Source organism: Phoenix dactylifera, chromosome 9, assembly GCF_051530095.1.
Source record: "Phoenix dactylifera cultivar Ajwa chromosome 9, Ajwa_hap1_PhDact_Kaust_v1.1, whole genome shotgun sequence".
Lineage (NCBI taxonomy): Eukaryota > Viridiplantae > Streptophyta > Magnoliopsida > Arecales > Arecaceae > Phoenix > Phoenix dactylifera.
The window spans coordinates 19,733,549-19,750,000 of record NC_143198.1 but is presented as its reverse complement, the minus strand read 5'-3'; the positions used below and the strand labels follow the sequence as shown (position 1 = coordinate 19,750,000).

Genomic DNA, 16,452 nt, shown 5'->3' with positions numbered 1-16,452 from the left:
CAATCTGAAGAGGTATTTTGGTTGTTAAAGCTAATGAGAAGTTTAAACAGCAAGTTGGATCAGATAACCTTAAATATGATATTAAGTGCTTGTGCTGACTTGGGTTATCTAGAAATGGGAAATCAGGTTCATGCCTATGCCTTGAAGGTTGGATTGGAGGCTGATGCCATGGTGAGGAATGGTCTAATTGACACTTATGCAAAATGTGGAAGCTTACATGATGCAAGAAAATTATTTGACTGGATGGGCAATAACTGTGATGTGTTCTCGTGGAGCAGTTTGATTGTCGGGTATGCTCAGTTTGGATATGCAAAAGAATCTCTTGAGCTGTTTGCATGTATGCAAAGTATGGGAATTAGGCCAAATCATGTTACCTTTGTTGGGGTTCTTACAGCCTGTAGCCGTGTTGGATTGGTAGATGAAGGGTGTTATTACTACAGTATAATGGAAGATGAACATGGCATCGTACCAACAAGAGAGCATTGCTCATGTGTGGTGGATTTACTTGCCCGTGCTGGCAGATTGAGTGAGGCTGAAAGATTTATTGATCAGATGCCATTTGAACCTGATGTTGTAATGTGGAAAACTTTGCTGGCTGCATGCAGAGTGTACAATAATGTCGAGATTGGAAAGAGAGCAGCAGAAGGTATATTAAAGATCGATCCTTCAAATTCTGCAGCTTATGTTTTGTTATGCAACATTTATGCTTCCTCAGGCCATTGGGATGACTTTGCAAGGCTACGGAAGTTGATGAAAAGAAGTGGTGTGAGGAAGTCTCCTGGAAAAAGCTGGATTAAGGTAAGGGGAGAGGTCAGTGTCTTCATAGTAGAAGACAAGTCTCACCCAGCTTCTGAAGCTATATATGTAATGCTAGGATTGTTGGGCTTTGAGATGAGGGAATCTGGCTATGCACCAAAAGCATCAAGATGGCACGAATGACCTGAAGCATGCTAGAGTCAATGCTTCTCACCAAAACTATCTATCTGCAGCAAGACTTTAATGAAGCAGAGGCTTTTGCTTTCAGATATTTCAAGGAGCAGGAATCATCAACTGAGTTCTTCAAGAACATGAACCTTGATAAATATCACCTTTGCTCACATTTGTTCATGTCATCCATACTGCCATTAATATGCTAGACTGACCACTAAGAGAACACCTGTGAAAGCGTTGAACTACTTGCTGGTAACACTACACCATTTATGTTTTCATTTTCTCAGTTGTTACTTTGTTGTAACACAATCATTCTTTGTTAATCAAAAACAGGAAGTGGCACTTCCTGATTATTTGTACAAAAAATTATTTTATTTTTTAACTTATACATATTTTTCATGGAGGACTTGTGTATATGTCTGAAGGGATCCAATAAAATAAAGCAAAGAGAATATTTTTGTAAATTTTTGGTGTCAATTCACCTTTAGTGCCCTTACATACTTTAGTTATTCTTTTTGAGAAATAATCTTTCTTACCCCTCTTTTCATTCAATACGGTCTTTTCTTGCCAACAAATAAATAGGAAGCAGCACCTTCAAACATCTGTACGTCAATATTATTTCTATCATAAACTCATGTTTCTTCATGCAGGATTTGTTTGTTTCTGAAGGTTCTCAATCCAGTAACTTTAACATTCTGTTTTTTTCTGATTGTAGTGGCTTTTATAATTCCTGCAGGATCAGTGGATTTGAATGCGTTTGACTTGTGCTCTTATATGTTTCCAAGTCTGACTTGTGCTCTATACATCTGGCTGTTTGGTCCTATCAGAAGTCACCACGAAAGCAGTATTTATTTATAACCATGATTATCATCAAGCAGGAGGTCACACAAAATATTTGCGGAATTTTCAAGACTCAACTGGTGGAAAGAATGTAAATGTTCAGTACCACAGGAGTTGGTAGCTGAGAGGTTATATTTCTGCATGCAGGTTCGTACTGATTGATGCACAATTGCCTTTTCTTTTATAGCTTTTATAACAGATTAATTATAGCTTTTATAGCTTTTATATTTCTTGATCTCATATGTTTCCAGGTTCATATTGATTAATGCTTTTATAATTCTGTTTTTTTCTGATTGTAGTAGCTTTTATAATTCCTGCAGGATCAATGGATTTGAATGCTATTGCTTATGTTTATCCATTTTCAAGTGCGTTATTCTTTTTTCTTAGAAAAATTATTGTGTTTTTTATACATTTCTGGATATAGTTTGGTGTTGAAATTGCCACCTTTGGTAACTGCATTGTGTTTGACGGTCATTTTATAGGGTTCATTAGGTAATGAGTTATAAGACAACTCATCCATACATTTTAGGGAATAGAGCCCTTACTACTAATAATCATGCAAAATAGAGCTTGCAGATTGAAATTTTATGGATTATATAAGAGATCTAGGATGTGGAAAGTCTAGTTACAATTTTCGATTTCTAAGTATATTTAATTAGCAAAAATGGAAACACAGGGTAGAATGTCTTTTATGATAGTTAAGGGTTCTATCATTACACCGAGTGGAAGATGCACACCATAAACCGAGCATGTTATGCTGCAAAGAGCGTTTGTCACGTCTGATGGACAAGTATAGATGTGACTTCTGTATTCCTAATATATTCACTAAATTAATATTCAATTTAGAGCTTGTGGATGAGTACACTGGTCCTGAATCCATTATATGTTTATACATGTTATTTTCTGGTCCGTTGTTTGTACCTAAAAGTTTAATGGTAACATAATGGAAAGAGAATAGGTAGTTGATAAACTTGTGCCTCGTTACACCTAGGAAGTTACCAAGAGGTCAGCAAGGAAATGTACATTCTTCTATTTCCGGTCCATAACAGAAATAACATTAAGAAATTCAGAAAGAATAATATAGAGCAATAAATCAGTTTTAAAATATTACTGCTATATCAGGGAGAATTCTTGATTTAACGAAAAAGAAAATTTTGCACAACTCGCAATGAAAGTATTTATTTACAAATAATTTTTGTTATAACCACTGGCAGTCAATCACTGCTTGCTTTTGAAAATGCTCCTATGATTCATACTCAAATGGTGGGGATGGATTGCAGGGAGCCTATGTGGTTGACCATAGGCTAGATGCCTCAACGCACAGGAGAGTAGTATTGCCGGAACAGGGCTCACTAGGAAAGGGCACGATGTTTAACATGGTTTCTCCAGCAAAGGAGGCAAGGAGGTGTCTTCAGTTTTGCCTTCTTGTCGGTTTTTCCCTCGTAGTTCTCTTTTCTTTTTAATGCCTCTCATTTCTCCTATTTATATCTGTTGTGTTGTTTATGCCAATCCTGTAGCCAGGTTAGATTTTTGACAGATGCTCATTAGCATAAATGGTTTGATGTCTTTACTGCATTCTGTTTTTGACAACAATAATAGATTATTTGGGGGCTGTTTTGATGCTTTGCTTCCACCGTTCGACGGTCCGATAGGAAGTGAGTGGGCATGAAAGAAGAGGCGTAGAGAAAATAATTGATAAATGGCATGCTGATATCCTTCAACCTTAAACTTCTGGAATAATACCCAATGAATTTGAAGTTCTCCATTTTTTCTCTGTACGTAAGTGAAAAATAAAGGAATATAGGCAGTTGTTTTCAAGCATGCTGTTAAATCTTTTTTGTGAATGGATTTACCATTCCTTTGTTCATAACTGACAGAGAAATTGGAGTCATAAACAAAGAGGTTTGCAGTCAGCTTGCTTCCTTCTCTTTGTACAAGATACCAGCTCAGATGCATTTTCTATGTTAGTTGGTTGTTGAAGAATTCTTGCTGTCTGTATGATTGCGTACAATGAATCTATTGATTGAGTATTGTTTAATATAATTTATGAAGATATACAATTATTTGGTCAGAGAATTTGTTTGTTTTTTGTTTGCAAACCTGAATCTTGGGAAAACATGTTTATTAAACATGAAAATAGACATTTACTGTCACTAGCCTTAGTCTCTACCCCCTATGATGGAAAACAATTCAGGCGGGAACGGCTGTATGCATGTTTGTAATCATGATGATCTTCTTTCTTACCATATAAATTATTGAAAAACTAATGGGGCAGAAGATGTGAAGCTATGGCTGTAAAAATTAGTTGTTTCTTGGCTAAATAGTTCTTTCTTTTTTTAAAAAAAACATTTATTCAGGAGGTTGGCAGACTACTGTTAAAATAGTGAGGCTGGGGATCCTCCGATGCCTAAGTCAAAATAGTGAGGCAACAGTATGAAAAAAGACATTTTTGTTGAGTAGGGAGTCTCTGAATGAGCTTACTTGAGGACCCCGGGGCCACTTCTTTATATAGGATAGCATACCAATCTGTTATCTGATTTGGCGCAATGTGCATTAATTGCAAGGTAAACGGTTAGTTGCAGATATACAATATGAAAACCGCCCCGCGTGAAAAGCACGTGGCAGTAATTATGCCGGTCGTGCATTGACCACAGTGTAACCATAATTGCCAGTCTTTGTTAGCAAGTGCGTAGCTCTCTATCCGAGAAAAATTTAGCAGAGCGATGGAAGGTAAAGTTGATGTAGAAGTCGAGATCTACCTCCTCAAGATTTTTAGCTTTTTACCACTAGAGATGTCTATTTTGGAAAAAAAAGTTCTACTAGGATTAGAAAGAGGAATCCGACCCAAATTATATTAAGGCGGACCTCGCATTACAAATAAAGGCTATGTACCTCATTTTTTTGAATCATTAATGAAAGAAAAAGAAACTTAAAGATCAACTTTCGAGATTCCTCCATCTTTTTATAGTTATCTTCTGAGAGATTCAAGTTGAGCGAGTTGAAGAAAATCTTTCCGATCAGATCAAGATAGTATTAGATCTCTGGTCCTCTATATCTGTGGGGCTTCTATTTATGGTCCAGACGCGTGAGCAATAAAGCAATTAGGAGAAGGACTATTCGTGCTTCAAGTATGTCGAACAACAAAGGCGAGTATGGCTGCTAGTTCGTTTTCGATAGATGATGATGAGATAAAGGAATGTCTCATACGACTAGTGGAGAAGATTGCCCAACTCTCCGAAATCATCTCGAAATTGGCGATAACTTCAACAGAAGCACCAACAACTCCTATTACAAAGCTGTCTCCTATGGCTCAAAATGAAGAACCACCATCCAGCGAGGAGGATGAGGACGAGCGACCTTGGGGTATAAAAAATCTATCTCTTCAATCGTTTAAAGTTGAGGCTCAAATTAAGATTCCTATATATGATGGTGTTGATGATGTGAAAAAGATAGATAACTAGCTAGACCAGTTCGAGACATATTTTACTATCTATGAATACTCTAGTATTCAAAAGGTAGCTTTTGCCCATCTCAAGCTTTCTAGCCATGCTCTTACCTGGTGGAATTCGTACATGAGGAACAACGATGTTTCAAATCTGACATGAAATAAATTCAAGAGCCTAATTAAGAAACAGTTCTATCCAATCGGCCACAAGGAGAATCATTGGATCAAGTGGTAGTACCTACAGTAAAAGTATGATTAGTCTGTCCAGAACTACACCACCGAGTTCCACAAGCAAGCAATCTTTCTCAGAATCTCCATCAACGATCATGCAGTTTTTATGAAATACATCAGAAGTCTCCACAAGAGCATCCAAATGAGCTGAAACTCTTCAAAGTTAAAGACATTAGGGAAACCAGTGTGAAGGCCATGGCAATTGAGGAGAAGAATCATCCTAGAGAAGGTAAAAAGGGCGACAAGTTCAAAAAAAAAATAGCAGAAATCTATGTTAAGAGAGGAAGAAAAGAAAGAAGCACACCCACATGACTCGAAAAATTTATTAAGATCATCGTAACCTCTATGGACACACCAAGGAGAGGTGTTGGAAACTTCACGCCAAGCTGCGAACGAAGAGGAAGACACAAGAAGAAGAGGATTCTAAGAAGGAAAAAGTGGTTCTCAATGCTATAAAAGTTGAAGAGTTGTCTGAGCTTGAGCTAGCAGATTCTAAATTAAGTCTGATGGCGAGAAAACCGACAGCTATTGAAGTAGATTTAGAGGTGCGAGAGGAACTGTTCCGCTTGAAGATTCTACTAAAGCAGAGTATCATTGAGGCTATTGTAGGTCCTGCAAGCTAGAAGAACCTCATCTCTGAAAATCTGATTCATAAGTTAGGGTTGCAGACTAAGCCTCATCTACATCCCTATCCTCTTGGTTGGATTTAGAAGGACGTTGAATTAAAGATCACGAAGTAGTGTACCTTCAAATTTGCTATAACTGAGAGGTTTATCGACGAGGTAACTTGTGAAGCAATTTTTTTGGATATTTACCAGGTTATCCTTGGGAGCTCATACCTTTGGGATCGAGATGCAATCTTCTACCGACATCTGAAGAAGAATTAGCTCGTGAAGGACGGAAAGGAGTTTATGATCAATGCCTCCAAAACACAAGAAAACGTAGACCTTGCAATTGCTAATGCCTACAACAAGTTTGTGATGATGGTACAAACATATGATACTACTTATGAGTGGTTAAGCTCTCATTTTTTTGGTTCTATTGACTGATATACGGAAATCAAGATTAAGGAGTCGTTGTAGTCATCATCGACGAGGAAGGATAACAAGGAGCATCCCTACCACGAAGTTCCAATGTAGGAACAGAGCAAGTGGTTCGCTGAGACTCAAGAAAAGCCAGGCCAAAAAACCATCTCTAAGCAAAGCTAGATGGTTCAATCGCGAGATGGGGAAGTAGGCATTTTCCACCTCCAGTTTTGATTTAGTAAGAGCTAAATCTCTTAAACAAGAGGAGCCTTGATTCAGAAGGATCACTAGATTTGATGTGGACCATTTTAGTCGCTACGAGCAGGGTTGGATGAGGAGTGAGATCCGCCACATCGGGAAGCCGAGTCGAATGCCAAACTTTTGGAGGCCATAACTTAGCCATTCGATGTTCGATTGAGATGATCTTTTCTTTTAAAATTGGATATCTTTCCGAGACCTACAACTAGAAGGTTAAATTGGGATAAAATTCCACTGTTAGATCCAAAAACGGGCTGGTCAAACCAAAAGTTTTCTTTTCGGATAAGTCTTTGATCGAGCGTAGCTCTCTATCTGAAAAGAATTTGGTGAAGCAACAAAAGGCAAAGTTAATGTAAAAGTTGAAATCTACCTTCTCAAAATTTTTAGCTTCTTTCTACTAGAGATGTCTATTTTGAAAAAAAAGAATTCTACTAGGATTAGAAAGAGGAATCCGACCCAAATTATGTTAGGACGGACCTCACATTATAAATAGAGGCTATGTACCTCATTTTTTTAATCATTACTAAAAGAAAAGAGGACTTAAAGTCCTACTTTCGAGATTCCTCAATCTTCTTCTAGTTATCTTTAGAGAGATTCGAGTTAAGCGAGTTGAAGGAAATCTTCCTTCTTAATTGGATCACTGAAAAAACTAATCATAAGTTTTTGATACTGCTCTGGAGTTGAAGGCTCTGATCAACTTAATTAATACTGTTAGCCTTCAATTGAGAGAGACGAAAAGATTAAAGCGAAGAGAGAGAAGCTCGATCTGGATTTCATTTTGAGTCTGATCGCAGGCTCGGTCTATGTGGTCTAGGTTGACTATCAGAGGGAGGTCTAAATCTAAACATAATGTGGACTCGATCAAGAGATGAGTGTCTTTCTTTTTTTTTAGAAAATATTAAATATGTAAAATATGGGAAGAAAAGGGAAGAATTTAGAAGAAAAGAAGGGAAAGGAAGAGAGTGAAGAAAAAAAAAGAAGAGGAGAGACCAGGCAAGGGTTTGATGGCAGCCAGCTATGATGGTAGCAGCGACGGTGCTTAACGAGTGGTCGCCGGCGATGGTGACAACTGGCGGAGATGGAATGACCGAGAAGATCTTGGCTTGGACCAAAATAGGAGGTTGGGCTTGGGCTTGGGTCCACCTGGAGGAGTTGAGAAGAGGGAGAGGGAGGTCAGGGCGGCACAACCTATGGTGAGGCAGCTGTAGCCTCAACGTGCAGCAATGCTCCGCCCGCACACAGAGCTGAGCAAGGGGAGAGGAGAGGGGAAGCGCCCCAATCTGCCTTGATGGCATCTTCCTCGGCCACAGAGCTTGGAGATGGTGAGGGACTCATCGTGGGCAGCAATGATGATGGATCTCGGCCGACGGTGATGGATTCTGGTGAGATTTGTAGCGGCAAAGCCCAAACAAGGTAAAACAGAGCACAAAAGGAGGGATCACTACAAGAAAGATTATTTAGGATGTGCTTCGGGGAAAGAATCCTAAACTTGAAGGAGGAGCGCGTACAAAAATGAGAAAGAAGAGGTTTTGAGTGGGGCGTCGAGGAGGGGTGGAGCTTGGCTGTGGCTAAGGCTGCAAATGGGTCGGGTCGACCCGAGACTCGACCCGACCCGACCCGCGTAGACCCGATCTGATCCGAATTTTAGGACCCGCAGGTTCGGGTCGGGTCTTAAAATTGGACCCGAATCATTTTTGGGTCGGGTCTGGGATTACCGAACGGACCCGACCCGACCCGAATGGACCTGAAAAGAGAGAGAGAGAGAGAGAGGGGGGGGGGGAAGCAAAAGGGAGTTTTTTTTTTTTGGTGGGTTATAGTACTATTAGTCCATCAGGATTCTCTCTCGATCTATTACACTGTTGATACCTCTGGTGTCTAGGTAGCTGGCTTTTTTTTTTTTCCTTCTGTTTTTTGGGTTCTATTTTTTTTAGCTCTTGCAGGGAGGAAGTGAGGGAACACTGAACTGAATATGGGTCATGTGCCAGTTTTCTGCAATGGAATTGGATTTTGGAAGAAGGTCTAGGATATTTTTTTGTCCTCGTGAGAGGGGAGCTGGGAGACACCAAGTTCCGTCTAATCAGTCATATGGACAAAAAATAGTGTGATATGAAATTTGGCTTGTAGACCGACTTAGTTAGTAGTCATGGGTCATCTTTTCTGACTGGAGGTCAATTGCAAGTCTTTCAAGTCATGGGTCACCCAGCACCTCATAAATATGATATGACCAAATTAGATTTGCCCAAATTTCTTCCTAAAAGTACAAAAAATTTGGATCTGATTCAGATCCGAACCCGACCCGGACCCAACCCAGATCCGACCCGACCCGACCCTCGACCAAGTCAGATTTAGGTCCAAAATTAGGACTTGAACAAAAAACCGGATCGCATCGGAGTTACCCAGGATCCGATCCGACCTGACCCATTTGCACCTCTAGCTGTGGCGGCTCGGTGGCCACCAGAGATAAGGAAGAAAAAGGGAGAGGGGGGGCTCGGCGGTGATCATTCGTAGGAAAAAAGGGAATTTAAAAGTAGGTTTTCCGAAAAATAAACTCGCTTAAAATGGGCCATTCGCCGGTTGCAGCAGCTCTAGCAGCCGCTGGTCGTTCGCATTGGCCACGGCTTCATGTTATTATTCCTAATGGTGGATGTTTAGGTAGGGATCATAATCTCCCTTTAATTTGTTTGTTTGTTTTTTTTTAGAATTTTTGAATCAAATTTAACTCGCTCTGACTTTGATCCAAAACAGGCCTGTTTTGGCCCTTGATTACATCAAAAAGTAGACTTCCTCGCCTAATGAGCCTTTTGCCCGTGGAGATGATGGTGATGGCACGACAAGGACATTACAGACTGACCAATTGCCCTTGAAACTGGTGGATCCGTTTGCCAAAAAATAGTCTGTCAGCTCAGGTAAAAAGGTATTTTTTCATGACATGATAGATAATTTAGATCGATATTAACAGTTGATGTAATTGGCACGGTACCAGACGATAGATGATTTGCATCATCATTGTGAGACACAAACCGTGCAGGTGCCTCGATGTTCAGGGATTCATTCGCTCTTTCATCTAGTGTACCTCTATTATCTTCTCGATATTAGACTTCTGAGGTAAAACTAATTGATTATTTAGAAATTGCCACGGATTGAGCCCAACAGTCCTGATGATCGGTCAAGGAAGCAGTAGAAATTTGCCCCATTGAGCAATGAATCTGTAAAATAAGCAGATCAATATGCTTAAATAGAATACAATTCATGTATTTTAACTAAAAAAGTGGTACTTTGGAAGGAGAAGATGAACCGATTTGTTTTCCAAGTATGGAAGCTAATGAAACCAAACTAGTGTTGTCATCATCTTTCTTATGTTCAATGGTATTGATTAAGTTTTTTATATAATAGGCACTGACTTGGGTGGTTTCTTGAACCTTTTAAGAAATTAATTGATGCTGATCAGGAACAGCTTGCCTCAGTTGATTGGCCATGATAGGTTCAGCACTTTGTGCCTATAGAGAATTTCCAATACCTTTGTTGAGTTTGATTTCAAGAGCTGCTCATTACTCTTTCCCTTCTTCGTATAGAGTAAAATTTCTATCAGCATTGCTTCTTGTTTCTCTCCTTTCTGAGAACAATCAAATGGTAATATGCTACTTTTAAGATGTGGAGATCTGAATACATTAGCATGCACCCAGATTATGGCAGCAGTGACTACAGCAACCATTGACCATCAAACTATTCAAGCATGATGACATTTGCTTAGCAGGATACCACCAAAAAACTACTGTATTACTCGTATTACAGTGAAATAGTTGTTAGTCCTTAATATTGCAGATTTAATGCTGTGCGCCATATCAAACGTATGGATTGAAATCAGCTTGCCAACTTTTCAGCAAAGTTGAACAAGGTGTCATGCTTTTAAGTAGGAACTGGGAGCCACAATTTTCCATGTAGAATTGCTAAGCTTTTGTTTATCTATTTATTTATTTTTCGGCAAAGTGATGATAGAGACTGTGACCTTCATGGTCATTGGGAATATATTTACCAGCCTACTACTGCCTATCAGGAAACTGATCTAGTAAGTAGATTCAATTCCATTTCCTCAAAATGAGGCAACTGGCTGGAAACAAACAAGCAACTGCACAGGCACACACTTCTAACCAGTTTCTTAGCCATTTCCTTTCTGGCTCCTACTCTTTTGATTGCCCCCAAAAGTAAATGACAGGTAAAAACAAATATATCGCAATAAAAAAAATTATTGAGGACATGATATGACAAAATGAATAACGAGGACGATGTTCGTAAATCATGAGCTTTTACAAAATTGATGAAGAGAATGCACACACTTCTTTGTTGCCTGCCATCAAGTCCAGAAGTTGGAGGTGGAGAAAGTAACCACCACCAGCATGCTCATGACCATGGAAAGAATGTGGAAGCTCAGATCCCATCTTTTTCTTGGTCTCAATCTGGTGTATCCCTCAGCCTTACTTGTCTGAGTTGCATTGATTCCTGCCTTGGTGATGTTCCTCTCTTGCTGGCTGCCCAAAAAAAAAAACAAATAGAAAGGCCCACCATAATTTAGATTTTTGTTGAAGCTACCACAAAAAAATTATGCCCAAGGATAAATTTTAACTCCACGATGCATCTTACAGAAGTACCACATCAAATGTGAAAATATTCTTCAGGAATATCCAGGAATTCAAAACATTTAGACGATACTTTTTCCCCACCAATGTTAAATGGGCTCATCATGGCTTAGGCTTTAATTAAATGATTGCCAATCATTGAGGAATAAGATTTAACCTAGAAATTATGGAGTCTGAGGAACAACTATTGAGACAGCACTCACAGCAGAGTGCTCAACTTTAAACATAATCTTTAATTTTTTGAGAAAAGGCAGGAAGGTTAGGAGGGTTCTCACCTTCCAGGAAAGATGCAATCCCCATGGCCTGCAACACAACCACAACTTTGTTTCTCAGCAACCAATGTACCAGGACAGCCAGAAAAATAATATTAGTAGCAACAATGATGATAAAATATAAAAACTTTGAACAATATTAATACCTAAAAAGCTAGAGCCAAATTATGAATCCTCGAGTATGCAATAGTCACATAATGATACCTTAGATGCAAAGCAAAAGATTTTGATTAAATGGCGCTGATGGTGTCATGCGCAATTGGTGATAACAAGCAGGACCATCTCAGGATCCATGAAAACTGGTTGTCAGCAATTAAGTTGGCTAATTAATGGGTATAAAAGCTGTTCGATTTGGTGGGGACTCTATAGATACATTGCAATGATAAATTATTGAGCTACCCAACAACAATCTGGTTTTAGGGCCAAAGATGGCATCACCTCAGAAAAACTTTCAAAGAAAAAAGATTAAAAAAAAACAAATACCTCTTCAAAGATTCCTGTTAGTGATGTATTCCTATAGTAAGAATTTGCTGTTCTATTTATTGCAGCTACAGATCCACAATATTGTCGGTTATGGGCTTGTGGCTGTCCAAACAATGACGTCGCTGTTATGTCTCTGACTTGGGAATTGGAACACAGCTTTTTGTTGCAAAGCCAGCTTACCTTTCTGATTAGAAAGTCATTTTAAGCATATTAGTACTCGAAATCTTCTCAACAAATTTGCATATAAACCCTCTAATTCTTTAATGTTCCATATAAAACGCTCATTTTGCGAAACTGATAATTTCTTCGGTTGGCTGTTAAGGGTTTACTGCTAATGCCAAATGATCGATATTATGAGAGGCTTCAACAGAGAATGGAAGAAAAGATGGCTTTGACAGGGAAGAGGCTCTCCTAGCAGCATAAGATGGGTCAATAGGAAGAATAAGGCTAGAATGGTCAATGACAAATTGTAATTGCAAAGTCTGCCAACAATTCTCCTTGTTAACTTCAAGAAAGAATATTCCAGGCATACTCATTCTAGCTACAGCTAGTAAAAAGCCAAAGCCCACCATGTCGCATGCTCACATGATCAAATGGACTTATATGCTATATTAAAGATTCAGTGTGTTCATGTGCATACAAAAAAATTTGAATTGCTTAGCAGCAAACTAATGTATACTGAAAAATTGCATATGACTGTTGTATACATTACTTTCCATTGAGATTTCTCATACATACAGAGAGGTGGTGACATCTTATATGGCTGATTACATCATAACTATGTTATGGGATTCCACAACAAATTTTTCTAGTCTATTATAAAATATTTTATTTGCTGGTCTTTACGGATGTATTTACACTCATCCAGTTTAATTTATCTGATTTACCCGCAAAAAAAAAAAAGAAGTAAAGTTTAGTAGCCCATTAATTAAACCCAAAAGCTTTCTTATCGGTGTTCAGAAACCAGCATTAAAAATCCAAAACCTGGCTCTTTCAGAGGTCTATGCGTGGATTCCAACCAAAAATCGTGACGATTTCCTACGGACAGAGGCGAGTAACAAACAAAATTTACAGCAGGATCCAGCCCACACTCCTCAGCTCGTACTCTGCTTTCCCTCTGGCTTCCATATCGCTCCCCGAAGCGGGCCAACCCTCAGCGCCATCTCCTTTCACATCCCACTCTCTTCTGCCCCCCAAAGGACTCCATTTCTACCAACCCATTTCCTCTCCGAGCCCCACCGCCCCCGCGCGCAGAAACGAAGATCCCTTTTCAGTGCTCACGAACGATAACAAGCAACAACAGTAACAACAACCCTAAATCATTCAAACTAATGCACTACAGCATAGAATTATAGACTACGGACTGCCGGAGTAAAGAGGTCGGCAAACTTACTGGGATCGGTGGTGGTGACCATGGCCACCCCCTGGAAGTGGCACGAGCCGGCCAGCTTCCCCTCCTTCTGGTAGTAGCTATCGAAAGCATACGATGCGTGGCTCCTCACGTTGTTGGGATCGTAGCAGCTCTCCCCGGGCTGTATCTCCGAGCAATTCGCTCGCCCCGGCCCGCACGCCCAGTCCAGCGCCGCCTGCAGCGCCTTCCCCTCAGCCCCCTCCGCTGCTACGCAGTACGTCCTGTTCGTCGTGTCGTTCGCCAGGAACCCGCCGCTCCCCGACACATGAAGCACGTACACCGGTGTCCCGTTCCCATAGAAGAGCCCCCAATTCCCCTCCGACACCGGCCCCGGCCTCAAATCCTCATTGAACAGCTCGTAGATGTAGGCGCTCGAAGTGACCTCGGGGTGGAGCGGCGTCCCGGAGCGGTCGAGGACGTGCTTGATGAGATTGGAGTTGTAGGTGTCGGCGTTGTCCTTGGTGGCGAAGGGCTCGTCCTTGCGGGAGCCGTTGGAGGGCCAGCCCGTCTCGGTGATGAGAACGGAGACATTGCTGACGTTGACGTTTTTCATCGAGAAGTGGGCGGCGTCGATCATGGCGTCGAGCACGTTGGTGTAGTGGAGGAGGGTGTTGGGATCGACCTCCTCGAGCGATGGTGTGAGGGGTTTGAAGAGAGCATTGTCGATGGGGATGACGCGGCGGCTCTGCATGAAGGCGTAGTAGGGGTAGAGGTTGAGCATGAGAGGGGAATCGGTGTCGGAGAGGAATTGGAGGAGGGGGAGGAGGAAGGAGGAGACGAGGGTCTGGTTGAAGAAGGCTTGGGAGGGGGGGAAGGGATCGAGGATGACGGAGAAGGGGAGAGGGGTGGAGAGCTTGATGGGAGGGGCGGAGGAGGAGAGGTTGGAGGAGGAGAGGGCGGAGGAGAGGGAGCGGAGGGCGGGGAGGAGGAGGGGGAGGACGGAAGGGAAGGAGGTGGGGACCTCGTCGCCGACGGCGACGGCGGAGATGATGGTGGAGGGGTGGAAGGGAAGGATGTAGCGGGCGACCCAGGCGGCGGCGGTGGCGTTGGAAGAGCCCAGGGCCAGGAGCTGGTTGTTGGGCACGCCGAGGACCACGCGGATGCCGGTGCCGGAGAGGGCGGCGAGGAGGGCCGCGTCGGGGTCGTAGAGCCGGATGTGGGTGATCTGCTGGAACTTCAAGAAGGCCGCCAGATCCTCCGGCGGGAAGAGGTTGGAGACGTCGGTGCCGATGCTGACGCCGACGAACGGCGCCTCCTCTCCTTCTGATTGATTCGCCGCTGCTGCAAAGATACGATGGAGGAATTATTTATGGGCGAATGATGATGAGAGTCGAGAAGAGGAGGAGAAGTTGAGATTTGGAGGGCAGTCTTACCGGCTAATAAGGGGGAGAAGGAGAGGGAAAGGAGGAGGAAGTGGAAGATGGAAAGCATGGGAGTCATTCCCATGGGTGTCTCTTTTTCGAGTGGAGTTGGTCTTTGCTTTTACTATTCCCAGGGGAAGAGGGAAGCATTATTCCGGAAGGGAAGGTGGGGAGAAGGTGGGTAGAATACTGGAATAACTCTCTGTGTTTAAGTTTTACAGCCTCCCTTTCTCTCTTACTGTTCCCTCCTCCCCCTCCGTCTTTATCCTGGTGTCTGGAATATGTGATTCTGAGACTTGTGACTAGTGGGACTTGTGAATGATGAAATAATAGAGGAGGTTGGGGGCTGGGAATTGTCAGGAGGACGCGGACAAGATGAGCGGGACAATCTCAGGGGTTTTGTTCAGCCTAAGAAATGTTTGTTTGAAGGGAAGTTGCTTCATGTTTGCGCTACATGCCGTGTTCTTCTGGTTTCATAAATGGGATTAGATCTCGTGTTCACTGTTTGGCATAATGGAGCTGTCAAAAAGACCAAAGAGGCCACCCGCCTGCTAGATTTTTTTCAAATGGGAATGGGATGACGCGCTCTCCATGGCATAGGATTTAAGAATTAATTTTTCAGTACGTCTGAGCTCGACAGCGAGTCCGTTCTCGCCGACACCGAGCTGCGCACACGCGGCATGCATCCTTCTGGTTCCGGGTTCCAGCCGTTTTGGCGCCTATAAAAAAGAGTTCCACGTGATTCTAGTATCTAGCACATGCTGGAGCACGTGTGAGATGGCTTTGCCTAATGTAGCAAAGCATGTCTGCAGGGAAATTAATAAAGCAACTGATGGAGTGACATTTCTTGTTATTGATTACAGTGGGTCCGAGGTATTTAGACATCTCTGTTTAGTGTAGCTAAATATGCCTCTCTTTCTCTCTTTCTTTCCTTCTTTTTTTTTTTAATATATATATATATATATATATATATATTAAAAACGGCATACATATAGTTTTCACGTAAGTACAGCCTGCCAAATTAAAAGAAAAAAAATAATATAGAGCGTGAGGTATATCTCCGATCCTAGTCTAAATTACTCCATCCAAATGCCGGGCCAAAAAGAAGGCAATCTAATTTGCCGCACTGTTTGTCTCCCGAGTTCCAATAAACATGTGCTATCTGGAAGAAATCTGTCTTTCTGACCAGACCGCAGATCTTGCAAAGCAGTGGATGCTCGTCTCCATCTGAATCCCATCTCCGTATCCAATCAACTACCATGACGGAGTTCCCCTTTAGAAATATCCTCTAAATATGCGGGGCTAATAAAATAGCTAACTAGGTGGCATTCTTTTGTTACCAATTATAGTGAATCCGATCTTTCGGAATCCTCATTAACATTATCCAGTTATTTTCGAGATGTGTTAATGACTGTTACGAGTGGCTATCCTTATTGTAGGGCTGTGTAAAGTTACCAGTTCAAGGGAAAAAAAAACTCTTTGACTTGTACAAGAAATCTCGATGGGCAAACATGTCTGTCCATTACCATCTTAGTCTCCACTCTCTACCAGCAGAACATAGT

At 41.5% G+C, this 16,452-nt stretch overlaps 2 protein-coding genes across 9 annotated transcripts in view; one reads left to right on the top strand and one right to left on the bottom strand.

Moving 5' to 3' along the window:
• Positions 1-10,735, top strand: part of LOC103719157 (Tetratricopeptide repeat (TPR)-like superfamily protein) — a 12,257-nt gene extending 1,522 nt beyond the window's left edge. Inside the window, exons 1-4 of one of the 6 annotated variants that reach the window (XM_088704359.2) lie at positions 1-798; positions 875-1,182; positions 1,667-1,917; positions 3,051-3,841. The exon at positions 1-798 is cut by the window's left edge and continues 1,522 nt beyond it. In XM_088704359.2, coding sequence (XP_088560485.2) covers positions 1-798; positions 875-895 — 819 coding nt within the window. In that variant the 3' untranslated portion in view covers positions 896-1,182; positions 1,667-1,917; positions 3,051-3,841. Of the gene's footprint in view, positions 1,183-1,666; positions 1,918-2,090; positions 3,842-9,474; positions 9,795-10,183 lie in introns of those variants that run through there. The other 5 variants (XM_089925367.1, XM_089925366.1, XM_089925365.1 and 2 more) reach the window with 5 other exon arrangements.
• A 146-nt stretch (positions 10,736-10,881) lies between these two features.
• Positions 10,882-15,731, bottom strand: LOC103719148 (glucan endo-1,3-beta-glucosidase 1-like). 3 transcript variants are annotated; one of them, XM_088704360.2, is made up of 4 exons: positions 14,903-15,724; positions 13,512-14,807; positions 11,639-11,666; positions 10,882-11,255 (listed from the first exon to the last, which is right to left on the bottom strand). In XM_088704360.2, exons 1-4 carry the CDS (start codon positions 14,973-14,975, stop codon positions 11,081-11,083), a joined length of 1,572 nt encoding a protein of 523 aa, XP_088560486.2. In that variant the 5' UTR covers positions 14,976-15,724; the 3' UTR covers positions 10,882-11,080. The 3 variants fall into 3 exon arrangements, with proteins under 3 accessions (XP_088560486.2, XP_008806478.5, XP_089781495.1); XM_008808256.6 differs by having other exon boundaries at positions 13,512-14,810; positions 14,903-15,723; XM_089925369.1 differs by lacking the exons at positions 10,882-11,255; positions 11,639-11,666 and adding an exon at positions 12,162-12,302 and having other exon boundaries at positions 13,512-14,810; positions 14,903-15,731.
• Positions 15,732-16,452: the final 721 nt, after the last annotated feature.

What these genes read in the sequence shown, in the direction of transcription:
- LOC103719148 (XM_008808256.6), bottom strand. Translation starts at nt 14,975, where the DNA reads ATGGGAATGACTCCCATGCTTTCCATCTTCCACTTCCTCCTCCTTTCC. An exon ending in GGTCACCACCACCGATCCCA is followed by an intron (nt 11,667 to 13,511) that starts GTAAGTTTGCCG and finishes GTTGTGTTGCAG; the next exon opens with GCCATGGGGATTGCATCTTT. An exon ending in GATTGCATCTTTCCTGGAAG is followed by an intron (nt 11,256 to 11,638) that starts GTGAGAACCCTC and finishes TTTTTTGGGCAG; the next exon opens with CCAGCAAGAGAGGAACATCA.